This window comes from Cottoperca gobio, chromosome 18 (assembly GCF_900634415.1).
Source record: "Cottoperca gobio chromosome 18, fCotGob3.1, whole genome shotgun sequence".
Taxonomy (NCBI): Eukaryota; Metazoa; Chordata; class Actinopteri; order Perciformes; family Bovichtidae; genus Cottoperca; species Cottoperca gobio.
In genome coordinates this window covers 5,669,745-5,690,366 of record NC_041372.1, presented here as the reverse complement: position 1 = coordinate 5,690,366, position 20,622 = coordinate 5,669,745, and the positions used below count along the sequence as shown (strand labels likewise).

At 39.8% G+C, this 20,622-nt stretch overlaps 2 protein-coding genes across 4 annotated transcripts in view; both read right to left on the bottom strand.

The window, feature by feature from the left end:
- Positions 1 to 362: 362 nt before the first annotated feature.
- LOC115023754 (interleukin-13 receptor subunit alpha-1-like) lies at positions 363 to 6,495 on the bottom strand. The gene is made up of 10 exons (XM_029454977.1): positions 6,215 to 6,495; positions 4,976 to 5,112; positions 4,293 to 4,458; positions 4,070 to 4,160; positions 3,295 to 3,461; positions 3,044 to 3,171; positions 2,780 to 2,924; positions 2,469 to 2,568; positions 1,673 to 1,757; positions 363 to 1,575 (listed from the first exon to the last, which is right to left on the bottom strand). Exons 1-10 carry the CDS (start codon positions 6,285 to 6,287, stop codon positions 1,480 to 1,482), a joined length of 1,188 nt encoding a protein of 395 aa, XP_029310837.1. The 5' UTR covers positions 6,288 to 6,495; the 3' UTR covers positions 363 to 1,479.
- Positions 6,496 to 7,643: 1,148 nt separating this feature from the next.
- The window catches only part of dock11 (dedicator of cytokinesis 11), a 67,086-nt gene continuing 54,107 nt past the window's right edge, over positions 7,644 to 20,622 (bottom strand). For all 3 annotated transcript variants that reach the window (XM_029454460.1, XM_029454461.1, XM_029454462.1), the window contains 9 exons: positions 20,293 to 20,399; positions 19,638 to 19,760; positions 18,863 to 18,976; positions 17,301 to 17,447; positions 16,829 to 17,039; positions 15,921 to 16,111; positions 15,637 to 15,737; positions 15,309 to 15,447; positions 7,644 to 9,084 (listed from right to left, as the gene is read on the bottom strand). In XM_029454460.1, the coding sequence (XP_029310320.1) occupies positions 8,995 to 9,084; positions 15,309 to 15,447; positions 15,637 to 15,737; positions 15,921 to 16,111; positions 16,829 to 17,039; positions 17,301 to 17,447; positions 18,863 to 18,976; positions 19,638 to 19,760; positions 20,293 to 20,399 (1,223 nt within the window). In that variant the 3' untranslated portion in view covers positions 7,644 to 8,994. The remainder of the gene's footprint in view (positions 9,085 to 15,308; positions 15,448 to 15,636; positions 15,738 to 15,920; positions 16,112 to 16,828; positions 17,040 to 17,300; positions 17,448 to 18,862; positions 18,977 to 19,637; positions 19,761 to 20,292; positions 20,400 to 20,622) is intronic.

Below are 20,622 nucleotides of genomic sequence, written 5' to 3'. Positions count from 1 at the left end.
TAATCATAGGTCTTCAACAGGGAGTCGGCCCCGCTGTGTTTCGCGAAGGACGGGTCGTCGCTCCCGACACACACACCTACAGTCCGAGACAGGGCGGAGGAAAGGGGTGAACTAAAAGAAATTCGATCCACACACACCTCTTCAAGCCTCTTCTATACAGGGGGTCCCTGCTCCACGCTACACCAGTTTGAGGGTCCTTGGCCTGAAAAACCTTGAGGGACCACTGCTATAAATGGTTAGAGAAGGTCAGAGGTCAAACATTGAAGGACACTGAAGAGCTAAAAATAAAATAAAATGTTATGCTAATGCAGATTAAGTATAATTTATTAACATTAATAAAGCTATAAGCTAAAACTCTTACATACATAAAGGGTGCCTTGTACCAATCTTTTGTGAGGACCTGAGTTGATATTTTTGCAGGTTTATTAGTAGTAATCACAACCAAGCAACACAAATATTTTCACTTTCTATTTCCTTGTTCTCTGTTAAAACAGTGATCAGTAAACAGCAAACAAAAAGTGTTGATAAATGTATCAAAGCAACAAGAGACCAAAAAAAAACCCCACTTCCCTCGGTTCTAAGGAACTAGTAGTGATGTGGCATTTTAGATTTGGGTGCATCTGTGAGCAAGCATACACATTACACAAAATCAACAGACTGACAGCCAAGTTTAATCTCAGATGCTTACACATTAGTCTAGCATTGTTCTCTTTACAAAAAGTTGTAGGTTGTGTACTAAGGTTGAAAATGCTTAACACCGCAGGTCAGAATTTCAAGAGACAGATTTTTTAAATCTTTAATATTTTAAGAAACATTTAGGGATCACTTGATGTGCTTTTCAGCACATTTGCTTCCCTCCCATTGTCTAGCTGCCATGACGGCAGTATTACTGGCATTTACTTGTCATTCCTAGAAACAAGACATGCTTTCCCCTCCTCCTATTGTTATCTCTTAGATGTGTACAGCAGATATCCAGGGGCCCACCAGCTCCTCTATCTAAAAGGACAGTTCCCACTATCAGTCCTTCGCTCCATCCAACCAAAACACACGGCCCGCCCTCATCCTCGTCTTCATCCACAGTGCCCAACAGGAGGATATCAGCAGAGGCATGAAAAATGTTCTTGTCTTGTCTGTATTTCCGTGTCCATAGCCTGGTGGCTTTTAATTTTTTTAGGTAGCGCCAAGAATTCAGTGCATTTCCTTATCCTGTACGTGAAAGGACTCAGCAGCGGACATCTGCACTGCCTAAGAGAGTAACTGAATAGCAGCTGAAAATGTGTTTTTTTTGCCGACTTCTTGAAGTTGAAGTTCTTCCTTGAGCTGCAGTCATACAGGTCTGTACAGTAAAGATGCAACAGACTTGAAACTTTATACCACTAGAGGTCAGTGGAACAAAGCGTTTCAGCCTAGTGTGAAGCTACTCTGAAAATGTTCTTGATGAATCCTCACAGAGTGGAAGTCCAGCTGTACATGTTCATGTCAGGAGTTTTGCTGGAGGTCACTGTTTTCGTTTATGAGGGTAACTTCGCAGGGTTCAATGGGTTCTGGCACCGGCGAGTACACCTTCCCTATCATCTGAAAAACAGAACGGTGTAAAGTGAGTGTTTGCGGAGCAAGAGAGAGCAGGTGTGCACTGCATACACATTTTTATTTTTTTCCTCCTAAAATATACCTTAACTTCTTTGTTTCCGTTCATCATCATTTCCTTGAATATAGCCGAAGGATCTGGTATGATGGGGCAAATAATGGCGCTGTGCCTACAAACAGACACAATGACAGACATGAACAACCAGTTCACCAGAACAAAGTTTCCACCACCAAGGTTTAATACTTAAGTCAACAGGCAAACATAATATTGTTTATTAGAATTTTCAACCAGATATTGAACTTTTATGTGGAAAAACCATATCACACGCAAGGTATTCAAAACATTCATATATGGTCCTTTAAGCACCATAAGCCAAGTCTCATCTAGTTCCATTATAATGGAGAACAGGCAGCAAAGACACCGAAATAACCTAAATTGATAAATATCACTACAGATAAGAGGAAAAATATGTGTTCTTGACTTGAGGGCGAACTATCACCTTAATTTAAGAACCCTAAATGACTTGGTGCACATTGAGCATTCCTTTCCTGTGATGCTTTTTTATTACTTGTAGCTCCACTCCACTATGTACTATTTGTGCCTGAGGGTGAGGCAGGTTGGTTAACTATTTTCTACCCACGCACTGCAGCAGCAAAGCTTCAAGAGAGAATTAGTCACATGCATAACTTCTGCTTGTTGGCTGGGGATGAAATGTACTCACCCAACCTTTATACGAGGTGTAGCAATAGATGTCAGTAACATATTGTTTTTGTTGCAGTTGCTGATCTCAACTACTGTTGCACAGGTGTACGCTTTACAACATCCACTCTTGAAATAGATTGCTACACACATAATAAAACTGTCTGTTTCCAAAATATACCTCCTGAAGCAGTAGCAGGACAGAATGATGCAGACGGACAGAAGGATGGGGATGACGATGGCAACCACAGTCAGCGTCTTGTCGGGGGCCTTATTAGTACCTGTGATGAAGAAGAGACACATTTTCTTCAGATTTCGAGATCCTTGTGTGGTAATTGATAGAAAATTGTTGCAGCATACAAGGAAGTTGAGAAACTTCCATGTCCCAATACAACAGTTGCAATCAAAGTCAACGTGTGATTGTATTTAGTTTTTCTTGTTTTAGTGTACTTAATAAACTCTGAGAAATCAGTGCTAGTATAACTGGGTTACCATAATGTACAACTTCGCCAAAGTCGCTGGTTATTTTCTTGCAATTGTCACCGGTCCTGACTCTAGATTGGAACTCGTAAAGGCATTTTTTATCATAGGCCACCTCCATGGTGTCTCCTTGTGAAGTACTGAAGTTCCGCCATACCTTAAATAAAAAAAAGTAAGCACATAAATCCACAGCGGTGCACTTTGTTGGGTAAAGCGAAACTATGTGACGTTCGAGATAAACAGTTACTTGACTAGTATTTGTATTTGACCACTTACTTTGGGCTCATTGCATTGCTTGTAGGAGATTTCGTATATCCAGAAACAACTTCCGAACTCTGGATGTTTCCAGTTTAGTTTGAGTGTATCTCCTTCTTCTGTGATGCTCAGCTTTGGTGGAGGTATCACTGAGGATAAAAAAGGAAAAAGGAAAAGTTTTCCACTTGCACTTGGCAGCAAAATACTAAAAACGAGTCTCAATCACTTTCACAATGTGACATTGATAATAAACTATTAGAGGCAACACCAACCAAGTGCAGGTTTAAAGGTGCTCAATCCATCTCCAGTGTCCACAAGCATGCAGATCTCTTTTTTGACAGCATTGGCGTTCAGATGACAACCATTTCTTATCCCGCTGCTGTAAGGCTTATCACACTCCTTTAAACCTTTTATATGTTCCTCAGAACTTCCACAGATCCTGTAATGACAAAATGGGCAGGTGATTAGAGAAAGAGGGAGTAGGGAAGGCTACAGCTGAAACACACGTGTCTGCGAGTCCTTCAGCCGCCACTAGATGTACATGAAGCTCACAAATAATCTGCTGATCATTACGTGACATCTGTACGGACTGCTGCATGTACATAGATAAATAATGACAACCTAAATAAAGCAGGAAAATCATAAATGAAAGTATGAAAATGCAATATTCACGGAAAAATGCACACAGCCCGTATTCAGAAACCGTGTTTTTAGGAATTCTGTAAGGTTGGGAAATACATATAGTCATTCGTGGCAGAAACAGAAGGACCCAGAACAATGAGCAATTAAGGCTTAAAGAGACAGAGAGTGAATACCAAAAATAATGTGTAATCTTGTTCAAGTAGAAACCCTAAAGACAGTAAGGGAAGGACCCAAGGTTCATACCTGTCTGACCATGCTGACCATCTTACAGTGAGGACCTTTGCTCATCTCATTACTCTACCATGACTTGACCAAATAAAAACAAACTGCTGCTACATGATTTCACTAACAACATTCATTACAACTTTACTGCACATATTTGGAGAGTGTTACTGTAATACTCACCTATAGGAGACCTTAACAGAATGATTTCCTGGGACCCAGGAACAGTTCATTCCTTTGGGGTAGATCAAACATTTGATGTCCTTCACTTTAGCTGTGCCATGCAAAAAAACAAAGACGTTACATACATGCATTCAAATGACTTTGAAGCATCATAATGTACAGGACAATCTAAACACAAAGCATCTCTAGTGCATTTCTGTCATTTCAGCGTTCTGCTTCTTACCTCTGGCCTTAAGGGTGCGAACGGTAATGCTCACAGGTGTGCTCTGATTGGAACTTTCACAGGATTTACTGCCAACAGTCCAAACGTGGTACGTCCAATGATCAGAGCCCATCTCTTCTGTGAGACAGCTGTCTGTGAAATTTCTCCAATCCGTGCGCACCACAGACTGGAGGAAAAACAACGAAGGTTTTGATGGCGATAATGCTAACACATATTGAAACACGCTGCATCCATCCGCCTCAGGGTTGTAGTTTGCTAGCAATGAATAAACAACGATGATTGCCATGTTGCTTCTTTTTTTTTTTTTTTTTTATCAAAGTTGACTTTGACAGTAGTGTGGTCATGCATCCTCAAGAAGGGGCTGGTTTGAAAAGCCATGCTTGTTTGTGCATTCCACAAAAGTCAGACAACAACATCACATTAATTGCAAGAACATTTCATTGTAATGCATAGCTAAGGACGGTTTTTCAAAAGTGTTCCTTCTCAATGAATGAATGAATAAACAAATTAATCAATTAAATAATTAAATAAATCGTCAAATAAAGAAATAAGTGCGTGCGTTTGTGTAAAGTGATCTGTAGCAAAGATTTTTAGTGAAGTGGAGATAATTCTAACTACTAAGCCTGAAAACCACATGTCCACCCACACAAACCCAAGAAACATAGTTCAACATAGTTTCTTACATTGTCTGCGTCATTCTTCAGACGGTATGTGTATTGGACCTCACCATCCTGCACTCTGAGGGGTTTCTGCCAGGACACGTTTACAGTAAACGGGTCGAGCCACTTATAGGACAGCCCTGTCGGTGGAGGAGGGCAATCTGTAGGAAATAAAAAAAAAAAAAAATTAGGCTAATCTCATCTGAAGATCAATGAAACTGTTAAAATATAATATAACACATTTAAAATAATCATAACAGGCTATCATTAGCCATAAACCTAACACATTTTATATTTTTATTACACTTTTCCTTAGAATGTTTACTAAAAGTCCCAAGAGATTCCTATTAGTGCCTGTGTTTGTATGACAATGAAGGTTAATGTATCCTAATATTTCTAACATATAGTGCGATGAAGAGACTATATGGAAGCGTCTTTTCACCTCGAGGGAGATTACATGTGATGTTCCTGGGTCGATTGAAATTGCAGGTTGCACTTTCTAGAATGTTCTGAAAGGTTTTACGGCAAAATAATTGACTTTTACCAACATTTCTCAGTATTTTTTATCACATTTTCAACATATTTCATTACACGTTTTGAAAACATCAGGTTTGGTTTGTTTCATTTCTCCGCAGATAGTTTTTGACTTTTTCCGTTGCGCTCACTGTAATCGTAAAATAGAGACTCAACCTAAACAGAGCTAACTGCAACAAGGTAGAATATTCCAATATTAAGCAGGAGAATTCATATTTTTCATCCAAACTGTATTTGTCTTCGAGGAAACTAAACTGTCTTTTAAATAGTGTTTGTCATCGCATGCTAAAAAAATATTTTTCTGAATTACCTCATTTTACTGGAAAAAGTGTCTCCAATCTCAATTCTCGTTTGTAAAAAAAAGACCCCGCTCATAACACGGATTGAATACCGAGAAAATCTCTCAATAGCAGCCCATAATACTGAACATTTAGAATTAATAAGTTAAATACAAAATTTAAGCATTTGATGACTGAATAGAACAAAAATAGGAGAATATCTATTTAATAGACTTGTTATAAATCAGGCAGTTTTATCATTTCCTGCCTGAAATACGCAGTTAACAATACATCCATCATTTTTTAATTACAGGTCAAAATGGTTGAACGTGCGTCTTTAAAGCATGGTAATTGAACTTTGATATTACAGACCCGCCGTGTTGACTAAACCCCTTATCAAGCTCATAAGTCTAATTATAAAGAGAATAACAGGTAATGGATGAGTATTTACCTGCTTCACAGTGGTATACCATTACCATGCCGGCGCATGTTAAAAAGGCAAAATACACCCGCGTAAAAGCCATGTTGCGTCCGACACTATGACCCTTCTGGAAGCGAGTCAACTGCCTCGATCCTCTTTTAGGCAAACCCGTAGTGGGAAAAAGAATACTTAAGGAACTGTTGTTACTGCGCACTGGAGGCAAACACAGGCGATACCATGTCCATGATCAAAAAGAAGCAAACACAAGAGAAAGGAGGAAAGTAAACAGAGGCATGGAGGGAAGGCTGTGAGGATAGTACGGAAATGATCCAGTGAATAATGATAAACATCTGCCCAACAGTGTGTGACACAACACATTCAAGACGCTGAGCTTTAAAGAGTTAAAAGATCACGCATGAGTGTGATCTTTACAGTAAGTGCAATGTCCCAAACCGCCTTCATTTTGTCATTTTGCCAGGAAGTAGTCAGGCTAGAAATGAGTCTGTGAATCAATAACAGCTTTAACTGTATGGTAATGTGTTACGCACTAGAAAACAGCACAGTGAACAAACTGATGGTACAAGGCCAGGGAGAACCACAGAGAATATATTGTACATTTGATCTCAGTGGATTGTTTCCTGAAACCTTGTTACACGGATGAATGACAAGCTTGACCCACTGTATGAATGAGTGACCCGAACACTTCTCCACAGACATACATTGAGATCCAAGGCTGTTTTTCATGGTTTGGTTTAGTCCCCTTAGTTACAAATAATTGAAATGTCAAAGAGGCAATTTTTTTTATAAAGTTGTCATAACTTTGGGGATCAAAAGAAAATAATGGTCAAAATCAGTGAATTAGAGGACAAGCTATCCTGGCTTTTAGTCCAATAGTATGTTTCAAGCTTCTAACACTCTGGATCCTACATTTCCCATAATGCATCTGGGTGTTTTTAATACATATCTACCAGCCTCCTATAGTAACTGAATTTGTGTGGACTACAATGTGATGCTGTGGACGGGGGCAGCAGCAACACATGTTTTAGCCACTAAAAAAAATGCTCTCACCAAAGCCACCAGACTCCAATAAAAAAACAGTCATTTCTTTCTCGCAGATCACAGGAGTTGCTGGTCTAGCGCTGCCTCGATCGGTTAGTTGGTTTGTTTTTGTGTGACTTTGGTTATTTCGGATTCACTAAAGTCACAAACAAACAAAAACACAGTAAGTTGGTGTAGGTAATACACTGACTACCTCCTCTAACCCCACTTTAAAACATCAAACTATCCCTTTAATGCCCATGCAAGGAAAGGCTTCTCTGTTAATGTTGGATTTAAAGTTGAGATTGAGTTCAATGTCAACATCTGCAGAAGATCTTGTGAAAGGTTGAGAACAATAATGGACTAAATGGACCTTGTGGTGAGAGTGTTATGTCATGTTGGAAATAACTGTCAAACTCGATAGTTTCTCCAGGTTTTATTGGAAAATGGCTTTACAAAGTAAGTTAAACAAGCAGCTGCACTTCAGTATACTGTACAATGCAATACAAATGAAAAAGAAATCTCTGCTAGGACAGATTCGGACTGAACAAGAGTCCAAAGTGTTACAAATATAAATACACACAAACATACAGGGATACAGAATTGACTTTACAGCATGGCAACACATTATGTACATTTGCTTAAATATTATTCATCTATCTGCTAATTACAGTGTAGCACTTGTGAAATACTGTAAATAACCAGCACGTGATGAAGGTCTTATTACTTGAGATAAAGGAGTCTTTTCAGAAGGCAACGCACAAAGGCACTGGATATTAACCCAGATGTGAGTAAGTCTTCACTTATTTACTGAAGTCACTATCATCCCACTGCTGATCAGTGTGTCCTGTTTCTCACTTCAAAGGCCTACATCCCATAACATGCGGCCAGAGAGAATACTGTTTCAATGATTGTTCAGAAGCTCTGATAGAATTTGTAATCATAATATTTTCTTTTCTGGAATGACAGTAGAAGATGGTTATCACCAAGATTTCTTACATTTGCAATGTAATTGAGCTACTTTTAGAGTAAGCACACCCTTCTGAAGAGCAGCTTTATCCCACAGCTTTACAACCCTGAGGTATGTCTTTTCTTTCACTTTGGAACACACTGCGAAGGCATTTGTCTTTAACCTGGCGCTCACTGTAAAATGCTTGCACTCATCTGTTTATCACAATCTGGTCACCTGGCTGGAACGCGCTGCTATCCGATAATATCTTGGCTTGACTGAGTATCTCAATGCTTTTGCAACAGAACCGGTTGCAAACCGTGTCGGTGCTACACAGAAGCCTTGTCAAACAAAAACACAGGTACAATAGAAATATGCTATTGTCGTCTAAAGGTCGACTCAAAGTGGTAAAAATTAATTCTGGAAGGAGTTTGGTGTCCTGCATAGATCAGGAGGGCAACATAGCAGAGAGAGGACTTTAAAAAAATTGCTTTAGTGCAGTATCTCCCTTTTTCGCAAATGCAGAAAAAAAAGTGCAACCTAGCAACACCTAAACCTGACATTTGGTGTTGCGGCGATACATTCTCCAAAATACTGCTGCTGTGGTTTGAATATAACATCCAACTGCTGCGCTGCGATGTTTCACCCCAAGATGCTCGTACTGCACGTACAGCGGAGGTGTTGAAGATAGACAAATGGCATCTCGCCAAAACAAGCGTAGCTGGGCAGACGTGACACTGACAGCCGCCCTCATGCAGTTCAGGTCCTGTAGGAAAGTGAGAGGATATACATAAGGGCAGCTGGTGGCGGCGGCAGAGGGAGGTCAGCCCAGGTTGGTGGACATCCCGCTGATGGCACGAAACACATGGAGGGAGTTTTGTAACAGTGAGCGCATCATATCCTCCTGGTAGATCTGGGGTCAAAGCAAAATACACAAAGTTCACACATAAAGGTAGAGGGCAGACACACACGCTGTCGTACCACACTCAAATCAGCTACATTTCTCCCCACACACAATGACACTATGAGATGTGGTTCAACATATACTGAAGCTAAATGTACAGTGAGAGAAATGACTTCAATGCAGTTATATATATATATATATATATATATATATATATATATATATATATATATATATATAGATATATAGATATATCTATGTATCTATAGATATATCTATATATCTATATATATATATATATATATATATATATATATATATATCTATATATATATATATATATATATATATATATCTATATATATATATATATATATATATATATATATAGATATATAGATATATCTATGTATCTATAGATATAGATATATCTATATATATACAGTATATCTCAAAAGTGAGTACACCCTTTAGATTTTTGCAAATATTCTGTTATATCCTTTCAGGGGATAACATTATCCTACTGAAACTTTGATATAACTTAAAGTAGTCAGTGTGCTGCTTGAATAACAGTATAGATTTATTGTCCTTTGAAAATTACTCAGTACACAGCTGTTAATGTCTAAACAGCTGGCAACAAAAGTGAGTACACCCCATAGTGAACATGTCCTAATTGTGCCCAATGATGTTGTTTTCCCGCCCTGGTGTCATGTGACTCGTTAGTGTTACAAGGATTCAGGTGTAAATAATAAGCAGGGCTGTTAAATTTGGTGTTTTGGGCACAATTCTCTCTGAATGCTGGACAACATGGCACCTCATGGCAAGGAACTCTCTGAGCGGCTGAAAAAAAGGATTATTGCGCTTCACAAAGATGGCCTTGGCTATAAGAAGATTGCCAACACCATGAAAATGAGTTGCAGCACAGTGGCTAAGATCATACAGCGGTTTTCCAGGACAGGTTCCACTCGGAACAGGCCTCGCCAGGGTCGACCAAAGAAGTTGAGTCCACGTGCTCAGCGTCATATCCAGAGGTTGGTTTCCAAAAATAGACGTGCGAGTGCTTCCAGCATTGCTGCAGAGGTTGCAGAAGTGGGATGTCAGCCTGTCAGTGCCCAGACCATACGCCGCACACTGCATCAAATCGGTTTGTATGGCCGTCGCCCCAGACAGAAGCCCCTTCTGAAACCGATGCATAAGAAAGCCTGCAAACAGTTTGCTGAAGACAATGAATCCAAGAACATGAGTTACTGGAACCATGTCCTGTGGTCTGATGAGACCAAAATAAACCTGTTTGGGTCAGATGGTGTCCGGCGTGTGTGGCGGCACCCTGGTGAGGAGTACCAAGACAAATGTGTTTTGCCTACAGTCAAGCATGGTGGTGGCAGCATCATGGTCTGGGGCTGCATGAGTGCTGCCGGCACTGGGGAGCTGCATTTCATTGAGGGACACATGAATTCCAATATATACTGTGACTTCCTGCAGCAGAGCATGATCCCCTCTCTTCGGAAACTGGGCCGTAGGGCAGTTTTCCAACATGATAATGACCCTAAACACACCTCCAAGATGACAACGGCCTTGCTGAAGAAGCTGAAGGTTAAGGTGATAGACTGGCCAAGTATGTCTCCAGACCTAAACCCAATTGAGCACATGTGGGGCATCCTCAAGAGGAAGGTGGAGGAGTGCAAGGTGTCCAACATCCGTGCGCTCCGTGATGTCGTCGTGGAGGAGTGGAAGAAGATTCCAGAAGCAACCTGTGCAGCTCTGGTGAATTCCATGCCCAGGAGGGTTAAAGCAGTGCTAGATAACAATGGTGGTCACACAAAATATTGACACTTTGGGCACAATTTAGACATGTTCACTATGGGGTGTACTCACTTTTGTTGCCAGCTGTTTAGACATTAACAGCTGTGTACTGAGTAATTTTCAAAGGACAATAAATCTATACTGTTATTCAAGCAGCACACTGACTACTTTAAGTTATATCAAAGTTTCAGTAGGATAATGTTATCCCCTGAAAGGATATAACAGAATATTTGCAAAAATCTAAAGGGTGTACTCACTTTTGAGATATACTGTATATATATATATATATATATATATATATAGAGAGAGATATATAGATATATCTATATATCATTTTTACTTTATTTCTTCTTTCATTTTTTTATATATATTTTATTATTTATTTTTGTTAAATACATTTTTGTTTTCTGGTATTTATTATGTTGTGATGTTATGTGAAGGTGAAAAATAATAAAAATGTCTGATCATCATTCTGTTTGAATTGCTGAATACTTCTGGGAGGTCTGCAGACAAGCTTCCAATGTGGCCAGTTGTGTTTATACTACCAGTTACTAAACATTTGTTTTAATTCCAACCACACAGCTGTTGCTGCGGCAGAAACTAAAAGTACATATGCAGCACATTAAAAATGACTTCTAGACACTTTGTCTAGAGCAGTAAATGCAAAGGTCTAAAGGGCGATACAGGCTGAATCACTCTGTGTGGACAGCTGTGGGACATTATTCTACACTGGGAGTGTCTCTCAATAATAGAAAGTGGCATGTGTACAATGTGTCACACTTCTGTGACTGCTTTCAGACCTTTGAGGTGTGACCTTCCTGGTGCCTTCCTCACAGGTTTAACACAATCATCAACATCATAGCCTACACCAATAACGATTGTCTGGAAAGAGCTCACGTGAGAAGAGATGCGTGAACACAGACGCGGGATCCATATTTTTGCCATCCGGACATTAATTAAAATGAGATAGCACAGACTAAAAACCAACTACTAATTATAAGCGTCACAAAATCGTACATTGTGGCACTTTGGGCATTATTGATCGTACAGAGGGCGCAGTTCCTGTACAAATACGGAAATTATCTTAAATCTGGCAAAACAGTCTCTGGCCGACTCTCCACTCTGCTGCAGCTACTTAAGTTGCTTAAATGCACCTTTTCAACACCTGCACTGACTACTCACTTCATGATATCCACACCAGAACGTAAGAACTTAAGTTAACCCCTGCAGCACCAAAAGTGTGTTTGGTGCTGCAGGTAGTGGCCGGCGCACGGTGCTGATTGCGCAGCTGATTATGGGATTTGGTTGAGCTGCGTGATGACCACACCAAGTTTGATAAAAGTAAGTAATTAAAGGTGAGGGGTGTGGATATCTGTGACGTCGGTGATGTGGATGCGGCTGTTGAAAAGGTGCATAAAGGCAAAACAAAGAACTAAATCAACATAGCAAAACCAAACGGGAGAGGAGGCCAGAGACTGCAACTTAAATAAATAACCTTAAACGACCCTAACGATCACCTGCAGAGAGCACAGGTGAATGATCCACAAACACAAGCTGATAACACAAGTGGCAACACAGTTCTTTAAAAGAGAAGTGTTTATATGCAGTTTTATCTATACATTCTTGGATATAGGATTCAACTGTTAAATTTCATATTAGCTATTTCAACATACTACTTTTCCTCATTTCTGTATCACCTCAGTCAGAGTTGATAAAGCCACTTCATTTTATGCCTTACTTGTGGAGGAACATCCTGCAATGAATCTGCTGCTGATTTAAACAGATCAATACATTCTACATACGATCCAAACAAAACATCGAGTGCTTTCATTTCTCGGGGACAGAATTCCGCTTCTGTGCTCCGGAGTAGACACGTTTTGCCGACTATAACCACAATTGGCTCGACACAAAGAAGTGGTTGACGGAAGTTTTTTGCCGTCATATTTTTGACATGCAACCGTTCCAACCCTAACCAGGAATCTACTGTGGATACAAACTCCATTTATTAGGGAGATCAGTTTGTCAAAGGAGGATTAAAAAACTGCCACATCACCGTCTGCCCAAACTCTCGTCTGCTATCATTGTCTGAATGACTCATTAAAATCGTTTGGGTTTTATTTGTTTATTAAATTGCTGCATTTGCCTTTTCTTATTCTCACTTGCTTTTTATATCCGGATGAATGTATTTAGATGACCTTTGCATTTAACCATAAAATGTCTGGAAGAAATGAACCAAGTGTAAATTCAGAATGAATGAGTTCAAAAAGAAAAAGCGGAGCTTTAAAACACACTTCATGAACACGTTACCTGTTTTTCCTTAAAGCTAAAGGCCAGCACATTGGGGAGAAAAAGGCAGTTAGTTCGGTAAAACCGGAGCAACTAAAGTAAAATCAAACGTCAGCAGGTACAACACCGCTGGGAAGAGAACAAAGTGTACAATATTGATAAGCAACAGAAACGTATTTCCTTTCTGTAAAAGGATTGCGACATATTACAGCACAAACAGACAAGTTCCGCAGGTCCCGAGCTGGCAGCAAACAGCTCTTCACACATTATTTGAGGAAAACCTCTCGATCAAAAGCGATCCCGTTTCTACATTCAACTCCCCCTTGGGAGAATCTACTTAATTCTACTGACAAGGCTTTTAAGAACAGGGGCAGATGAGTGTGCAACACGGGGAATCATTTATCCAGGAAATGTTCCAGAGGAAATTCAGTTTTCAATTATTCCTGGACATTAAATTAACACGGCTTCTGACTGCGACTCATTAAGACTTGCTCAAAGTTCAATTCCTTTTACGTGCATGGCTGACTATAATGCAACAGTATTGGGTTTCAGTTGTGCTGATTGTCACTATAGAAACTTTACACATCATCTCAAAGGGTCGCTCAACCCAAATGACAAAAAAATATATTTTGTCGCCTAGTAGTATCTACCATACTGATGTTTTATGTCTTTTAATTGTCCAGATGTTGAGATATCAGCCTCCAACCCCAGCACTACAGAGGTTAAAACAATTGTGTTTGTGGTGCCTACAGCATTGAAAGAAAAGGACATTTAGCCCAGATTGCTTTGTCTGTGACTTCTACGAGGCGTTCCATGGAAAAATAGTCCCTCACATGTGAAGGATGATGAACAATTCAATTAAAAATAAGAGGCTCCGCAGCTCACTCTACCAAGCAGATATCCGCTCACTTCTAAAAAAGGGGGGAAAGAAAACACCGACCGTACAAGTTCCAGACCCATCACTCTTCTAAATTGCGATGAGAAGAGTGAAAAAATTCATCTCAACCATTGTGCATCCAAGTCAGACCGGATTTATCCCTCGTAGATTTAATAATGTTCGTGTACTAAAAGCTAACATCAGTTACGGGAAGTTGCTTCCTTCCTTCCCCTCTCAATGATTTGCCGCATTAATGCTATGAACTTGGTTACATTTCAAAGCTTTCTATTTATTTACCACCGTCTTGTTGGCAGTCCCACCACCCACATGTTTTATCTTTTACCCGGAAAGGGCAGTCCCCTTGTTTTAAATGACTGTCAACATCATTTCTGTCAAATGTTGTATTCGTACTATGTTGTTTATCCTGTACACACGACATCTATTGCACGTCTGTCCGTCCCGAGGGTCTAAGGACAGAGGGTGTCGTAACCTGTACAGTCTGTAAAGCACACTGGAACAAATGTATAATTTGTGATATTGGGCTATATAAATAAATTTGATTTGGACTGTTCTTAGGAGTTTTATGTCCTTTTTTGTAAAGAAAAAAGAAAGAAATGTCAAAAGTCCACCGTTTTAATTGTGAGCATATATTTGGTAGCAAGTAGCTCCAAGGAAACATATTTGAAAGGGGATCTGAGGATTATCCAGAGTAACAGTGACATCCATGTTGCAGTTGAATTTTCTAAATGTCACCGTGTTGCTGTGAGCACCAGAAACACAATTCTATCAACCCAACACCGAATAACACAGACACAGATGTCTCAAAACCTGGACACATAAAACCATAAAAGATCATAAAACTGTCTGCAGGGAGAGATACCGCTGGATGTAAGTAATAAAACACATTTTTTATTACATTTGGTGAACTTTCATAGCGTTGTGATGTTTCTGCTGAGCTATTTTGTTTTCATTCTGTTTATCTAACTATAGATTGAAACTATTATTAACATACAGTAACACTACAACGCATGATTCCCACTCGCATCCAGCATGCTCCAACATGCTCTAACGAATAAAATGCTTTCACTTTTGTATCATTTATTTTCTGATTTGCCACATAGGAGGCCTCATGTTGGATTTCCAGGCCAGTGCAGAAACATTTATGACCACAAGCACAGCAGAACAAGGCGTGTTAGTAATCACTCAATCAGAATAATGAATGACTCTCTAGTGTTGTGGCTACACCCAGAAAAAGAGAAAAGATTACCTGCTCGTGGATGATGTCAGATAGCTCCTTTACCATGTCTTTGAAGTTCGCCTTCAGACCCTCGTGGTACTCAAACTGGTCCTCTTTGATAATCCGCTCATTTATGTCTAGAGCAATACTGCAAGCCTGGACAAAACGCCTGCAATTAAATACATTTAAAATGACAAAGTTAATAACACATTTAAATAACTACATATCAACAGTTTTATAATACAACTTAAAAGTGATAAAGAATTGATCAAATGAGGAAGTTGGAACAACAAAATAAATGACTTTAAATGAGAATCAACAAGCAGCTTAGTCATTTAGTCGTGATGAAAAAGGCTACCTGAAAATGTCCTTTAGATCTTTTACTTTCTTGTTGCCAGACTGGTTGGATTTACTGTCATCCAGAAATGCTCTGGCGTAGGCCATGGGACCTGCGTTCACCTGCAGGAAACATGTCTGAGAGTGTTAAGCATTCCTAAACTCTGGTCAGAGCAAAATCAAATCAACAATCAAGCTTTCTCACGTTACTTAAATACTTTTTTTTTTGCCATGCAGCAGTAATGATCATTTATTTATTATACTTTGTTTTTCACTTAGCTGTGTCTCTGTGACTGAGACTTTTACCTGCACAGAGACGCAGCCCTGCAGTTTGAGCTGCAGTTGGATCATGTCCACCTCCTGGCTTGAGCAGAGTTTGGTCAACTCTGCTGTTCGCGCCTTCATCTCATCTATGGCCACATCCACCGGCTTAAGCTCCACCTGCTTTTCCCCCAGCACCTCCACGCGCTTCTTTACATACGGGAAGGTGTTGGCAGCTAGGAATAAGAGAGCAGGCCAAACTTAGATCATGTGTGCAAACGAAACAAACTGCAAGATAAAGCAAACAGTAGTAACATGTGTCTCTTATAAAAGTCAACTAGAGGTTATCCTTCAGTTGCTCGTCATGTGCATGCGATCAAATGCGATAAGAAATATTTAAAGGTTTTGGCGACACTCTTTTGTTTTGATGCCACAGCAGCAACAGAATGAGCCAAAGCAGCTGTGGTTTTCCTGCTCTTTATCGTGCGCTGATTACTATCTCTCTTACTAACAACTGTATGTTCACAATGACAACTAGATGTACAGAAGAACATGGCTTTGGGGAGCTTTTCAATAATATGAGATAAGGCAGAGATACTTGAATTGGGTGTTGCTGGAAGGATCCCAGTAACCAGCTGCTCCTTGCTTCAGTAAGCAGCTGTTTAATGTGTACTGCACTTTAGAAGCTCACGGGACTGTACGTGTGTTTAGAACAATGAGCGGCCAGTCACAAGTCTTATATATATATATTAAATATTAAGCAACTAGAGATTCTAGTTTTTGAGCAAAACATTCACTTCAAATGGGTGAGATGAACTGCTGTGGTTCTTGTCAAAGATGAATGCATTGTGGTGCCGTTTCTGATATGAGATACTGTGCACCTTTTTTCACGGTGCATTTCAAAAGATGACACAGAAAAGCAAAGTGTTTGTGAAGGAGTGTGTTTTAAGTACTTGTGAGCACACTCCTCCTCTTGCACTGCTCCTCCACCCCGCCGTGTTTTTTGCCCGACAGCGTGTAGGGTGTCTCGAACACGAAGCGGTTGATGTTGTGGCACTTGTCAAAGTCAGCCTTCTTCTCTGGCGCCTCCTTCTCCTCAAAGTACGCCTTTACAAAGGTCACCTGCACGTAGGCAAACTTGGTGTCCAGGTCTTTGGGGTTTACCTGTGGGAAAGCAACCGCCTTTAATAAAATATAGCAATGCAAAGCACTACATGTGAGTCATGTAAGATGTTATCAACGTTTCAAGCGAGGCTACACAATGACTCCATGGAGAGGAAAACTCAACATTTCCCACATTGTGTTGGACAAATGATATTTTCTAAATAAACACAAGAGCAGGGCTGCAAACTACTTATTTTCATTGCTGACTGCATTTCAACCAATCATTGACATCACCTTCCTTCCTCCATTTATCTACTGCACCTTGTTTGAGTCCTGAATTATCTTGACGTTTTCCGGCCCAAACTTTTCCCCGTAGAGTGTCAGCAGCCGCTGAGAGATTTCGGACAAGCCAGTGAGCTTTGGCTCTTTGTAAACGTACTCCTTCCCGTCCTCCTCCTCGAAGAAGCCCTGCACAGAATACAAACGTTACTCACAAACATGCATTAAAACAACCCATTTAGTTCAGTGACGACTCTTAAAATGTTGTGTTTTTTGTGTTGTATTTTGTATATAATTATAAAAAAAAGGCAGAATGTTTCACAGCATTACAAAGATGGCGTGATATGACTTGTTGTTTTTTCCCTCTGCACAAGTAAGATGCAACACAATCCCTACTTTGTTTTTACTGGCATGACACAACATTTTACTTCTAGCGTCACTGCAGGTGTAATAAATGAAAGCAAATAGCTGCAGTCATGAACCTGCTTGTCGCTGTGGTATCAACAAAGCTGTAAAAGTAACCTTTGCATGGTCATTAAACTTACTGTGCTGCGCTCAGTTGCATTTACACATTATCTTTTGTAATTACAGTTGTTACTTGCTAATCATTTGAATTCCAGATTTTCAGACATGCCTATGCTACTCCAACAAATGGATCGAGACACTTCAGGACAGCCATTCTTTCAGTGTCATTCAATGTGAAATTCAATACACAAGCTGTGCCGGATGGCACCACATTATGTTTGCGGTGCACTCTGTTTATTCATTAAAATATTGTGGAACATCCTGCTTTGTATTTGCACAGTTGCAGCAGCATTACTGGAACTCATCGCCTCAGTCAACCAAAACCAAAAGAATACAGAGCCACATAATGTCCAATTGTATTTCTAATTGTAAAACTTTAAAACCCTTTTTAACAGAAACACTAATAATACCTCTTGCTTTAAATTAAATTGCTTCGCTACTTTGGCTAAGCTGAAATCCCTAAGCACTGCACTCCTCGTCACGTAACTCTACTTTTACCTTGGGGACAGTTTAAATAATACCTGTGCTGCCTCTGAGATCACCAGTCACTTCTTTTCACCTGTCATAGTGGAGCTTAACACAGGAAGTGCAACACATGGGAGGTTCATGCGATCCCTCACTAACCCAGCTGTGGTAGTGCAGACGCTGAAACCAACTTATAGGAGTCACTACCACAGCAACTAGGATCCCTCACAGGAGTCTCAACAAGCTGTAGTGTAGTGTGTCAGCAAATAAATAAAGGAAAGAACAGAAGTTGAATATTATTAAAGGAACGTCAGGTACAGTACTGACCTAAAAGATTTGGGAATTATTACCATAATTGGTAATCCAGAATGTAATCCAATAAACAAACATAGGAACATAGACTGTATGGCTAGGCAGCTGTGCTTCTTCTCCCTCTGCACTGAGGGCAGACTGGCGCTACAGTGTCTCACTATCGCCTCTAGAGGAACACGTGGTATTACAAGACTGGACGGATCTGCAGCACAGCGCAATGTGCCTCAGGTTCACTAGTGCTTTCTTGTCATTGCATTTGCACTTTGAATAGAAAACCCGTTGAAGCTGCTCGTGGACCTCACCTGTCCGTAAAAAGCCACTCTGAAGTACGTGCCGAGCAGCCTGCGACCTGATTGTAACACTTCCATTATCTTGTTGTAGGCTCTGTGCAGAGTGTCGTACAGTCGGCTTAGTTTCTGGAGAAAAATAAGACAGATAGCATCAGAGCTGGTCCATCTCCTGAATGTTTATTGGAGAAGTGAGCAGTTTCAGTTATGTAATACCCCAAAAAACATATGTACTAAAGTATTTTTTCTACACATTACTTTACATTAAATCATTTTAAGGCCTATTTCTTATGGGGAAGGAAGCACTGTGTGTGTGTGTTAGGCCTGAGCATGCAAAATCACAAAAGAAGGAGAGGCTTGAGGGTGTCACACAAAGCAGTTTGTGTTTCCCCACCCTGGTGTTGTTTTCAAGAGCAACAAGGACGAGTGATTAAAAGCACTTAACAGCCAAGTTGCTGTACCAGAAAGGGAGTAATAGTGTAAGCATAGTGGCTGATCTTGTCCAACTGACAAACAATATAACATGAGATGAAGAGACGCTGACAATCCTGCGAGTGCAAGTCAACAAGTCTAAGAAGCCAAGGAGTTAAATGATGAGTGGAAATGTAATATCGGTAAACTTTAACAAATATTTATATCAAGAAAAAATGTCTACAAACCTTAGTCCTTACAAAAGTTTGATGACTTGAACTTCATAAGCATGAGGACATGGATGAATCACTTTGCAAAGAGAGGCAAGAAACAGTGGCTGCATGTTTATGATATGATGAAATCTGTTTGAATGCGCTACCTCATACTCGTGACGCTTCTCATAGATGGGGATAATAAGTTTGGCAATGTGCGTGATGAGCTCATAGCGTTCGGCTTTCCACAGGGCCTCCACACAGACCTCAAGGTGTTCGACCAAGACTTCCTAAAAAGGGGTAGAACAGGAATAACAGATCTCTTTCCATCCACATTTAAAGCATCAAATCAACAAATAAGAGTTTTCTTTGGAATTTAAACCTGGGAATCATTTACATTTGTTCAATACAGGTGCTGATACAATACACAGTTACAGTACCAATGCCAAAACTATACTATTTTTGATACCTTAGAAAGAGAAACAAAAGAAAAGTTCTACACAGGCAGCCATTCATAAACGTATTAAATAATAAAATAAATTAAAATAACTATCTGATCTGAGATTATTACCCAATTATAAAGAGATATTCATCAGTTTTTAATACTGTGTGCTACAGACACATTTTGATCAAATAAATAATAAAGAAAATAAAAGTATTGAGTTTAGACTTAAAATAGAAATGTGGAATTCAATGACAATCAAGCCAGTTGTTGTTTGTGAGGTAATATCAGGATCTGGATTGGCTAAAAATATAAATTCTATGTCATTCTAAGTCACTTCACATTACGCAAGAAACCAAATTCAATGCAGACGGCCGCACTTCAGTGTAATAGACATCTTGCATTCCGGTGTCTTCCCTCATGGCAGCTTCCTCGTCGATGTTAAAGGTAATCTTCTTAAAAGCTGCAAGGCCGGTGGGGAACAACTCTAACGAATAAACAGAAAAGACAAGGTAAAGAAAAACTGAAAACGTTCTAGCAAAGACTGTATTTTAGTTTGTTAGTTCTGAGGTTGCAACAGGTGATCCTGAGTCTTATTATTTGTATATTTATACCGTGACCTGAAATGTTATTGTCTGTAACTTGGATTTGTTGTATGTCTGAAGGACAATCTTGAAAAAGAAGATTGTTAATCTCAACAAGGCAAAGGT

Coding starts and splice junctions, on each gene's coding strand:
- LOC115023754 (XM_029454977.1), bottom strand. CDS start 6,287: ATGGCTTTTACGCGGGTGTATTTTGCCTTTTTAACATGCGCCGGCATG. Junction 1,758..2,468: donor TCCTGCTACTGCTTCAGGAG/GTATATTTTGGA, acceptor GTCTGTTTGTAG/GCACAGCGCCATTATTTGCC. Junction 1,576..1,672: donor ACGGAAACAAAGAAGTTAAG/GTATATTTTAGG, acceptor TCTGTTTTTCAG/ATGATAGGGAAGGTGTACTC.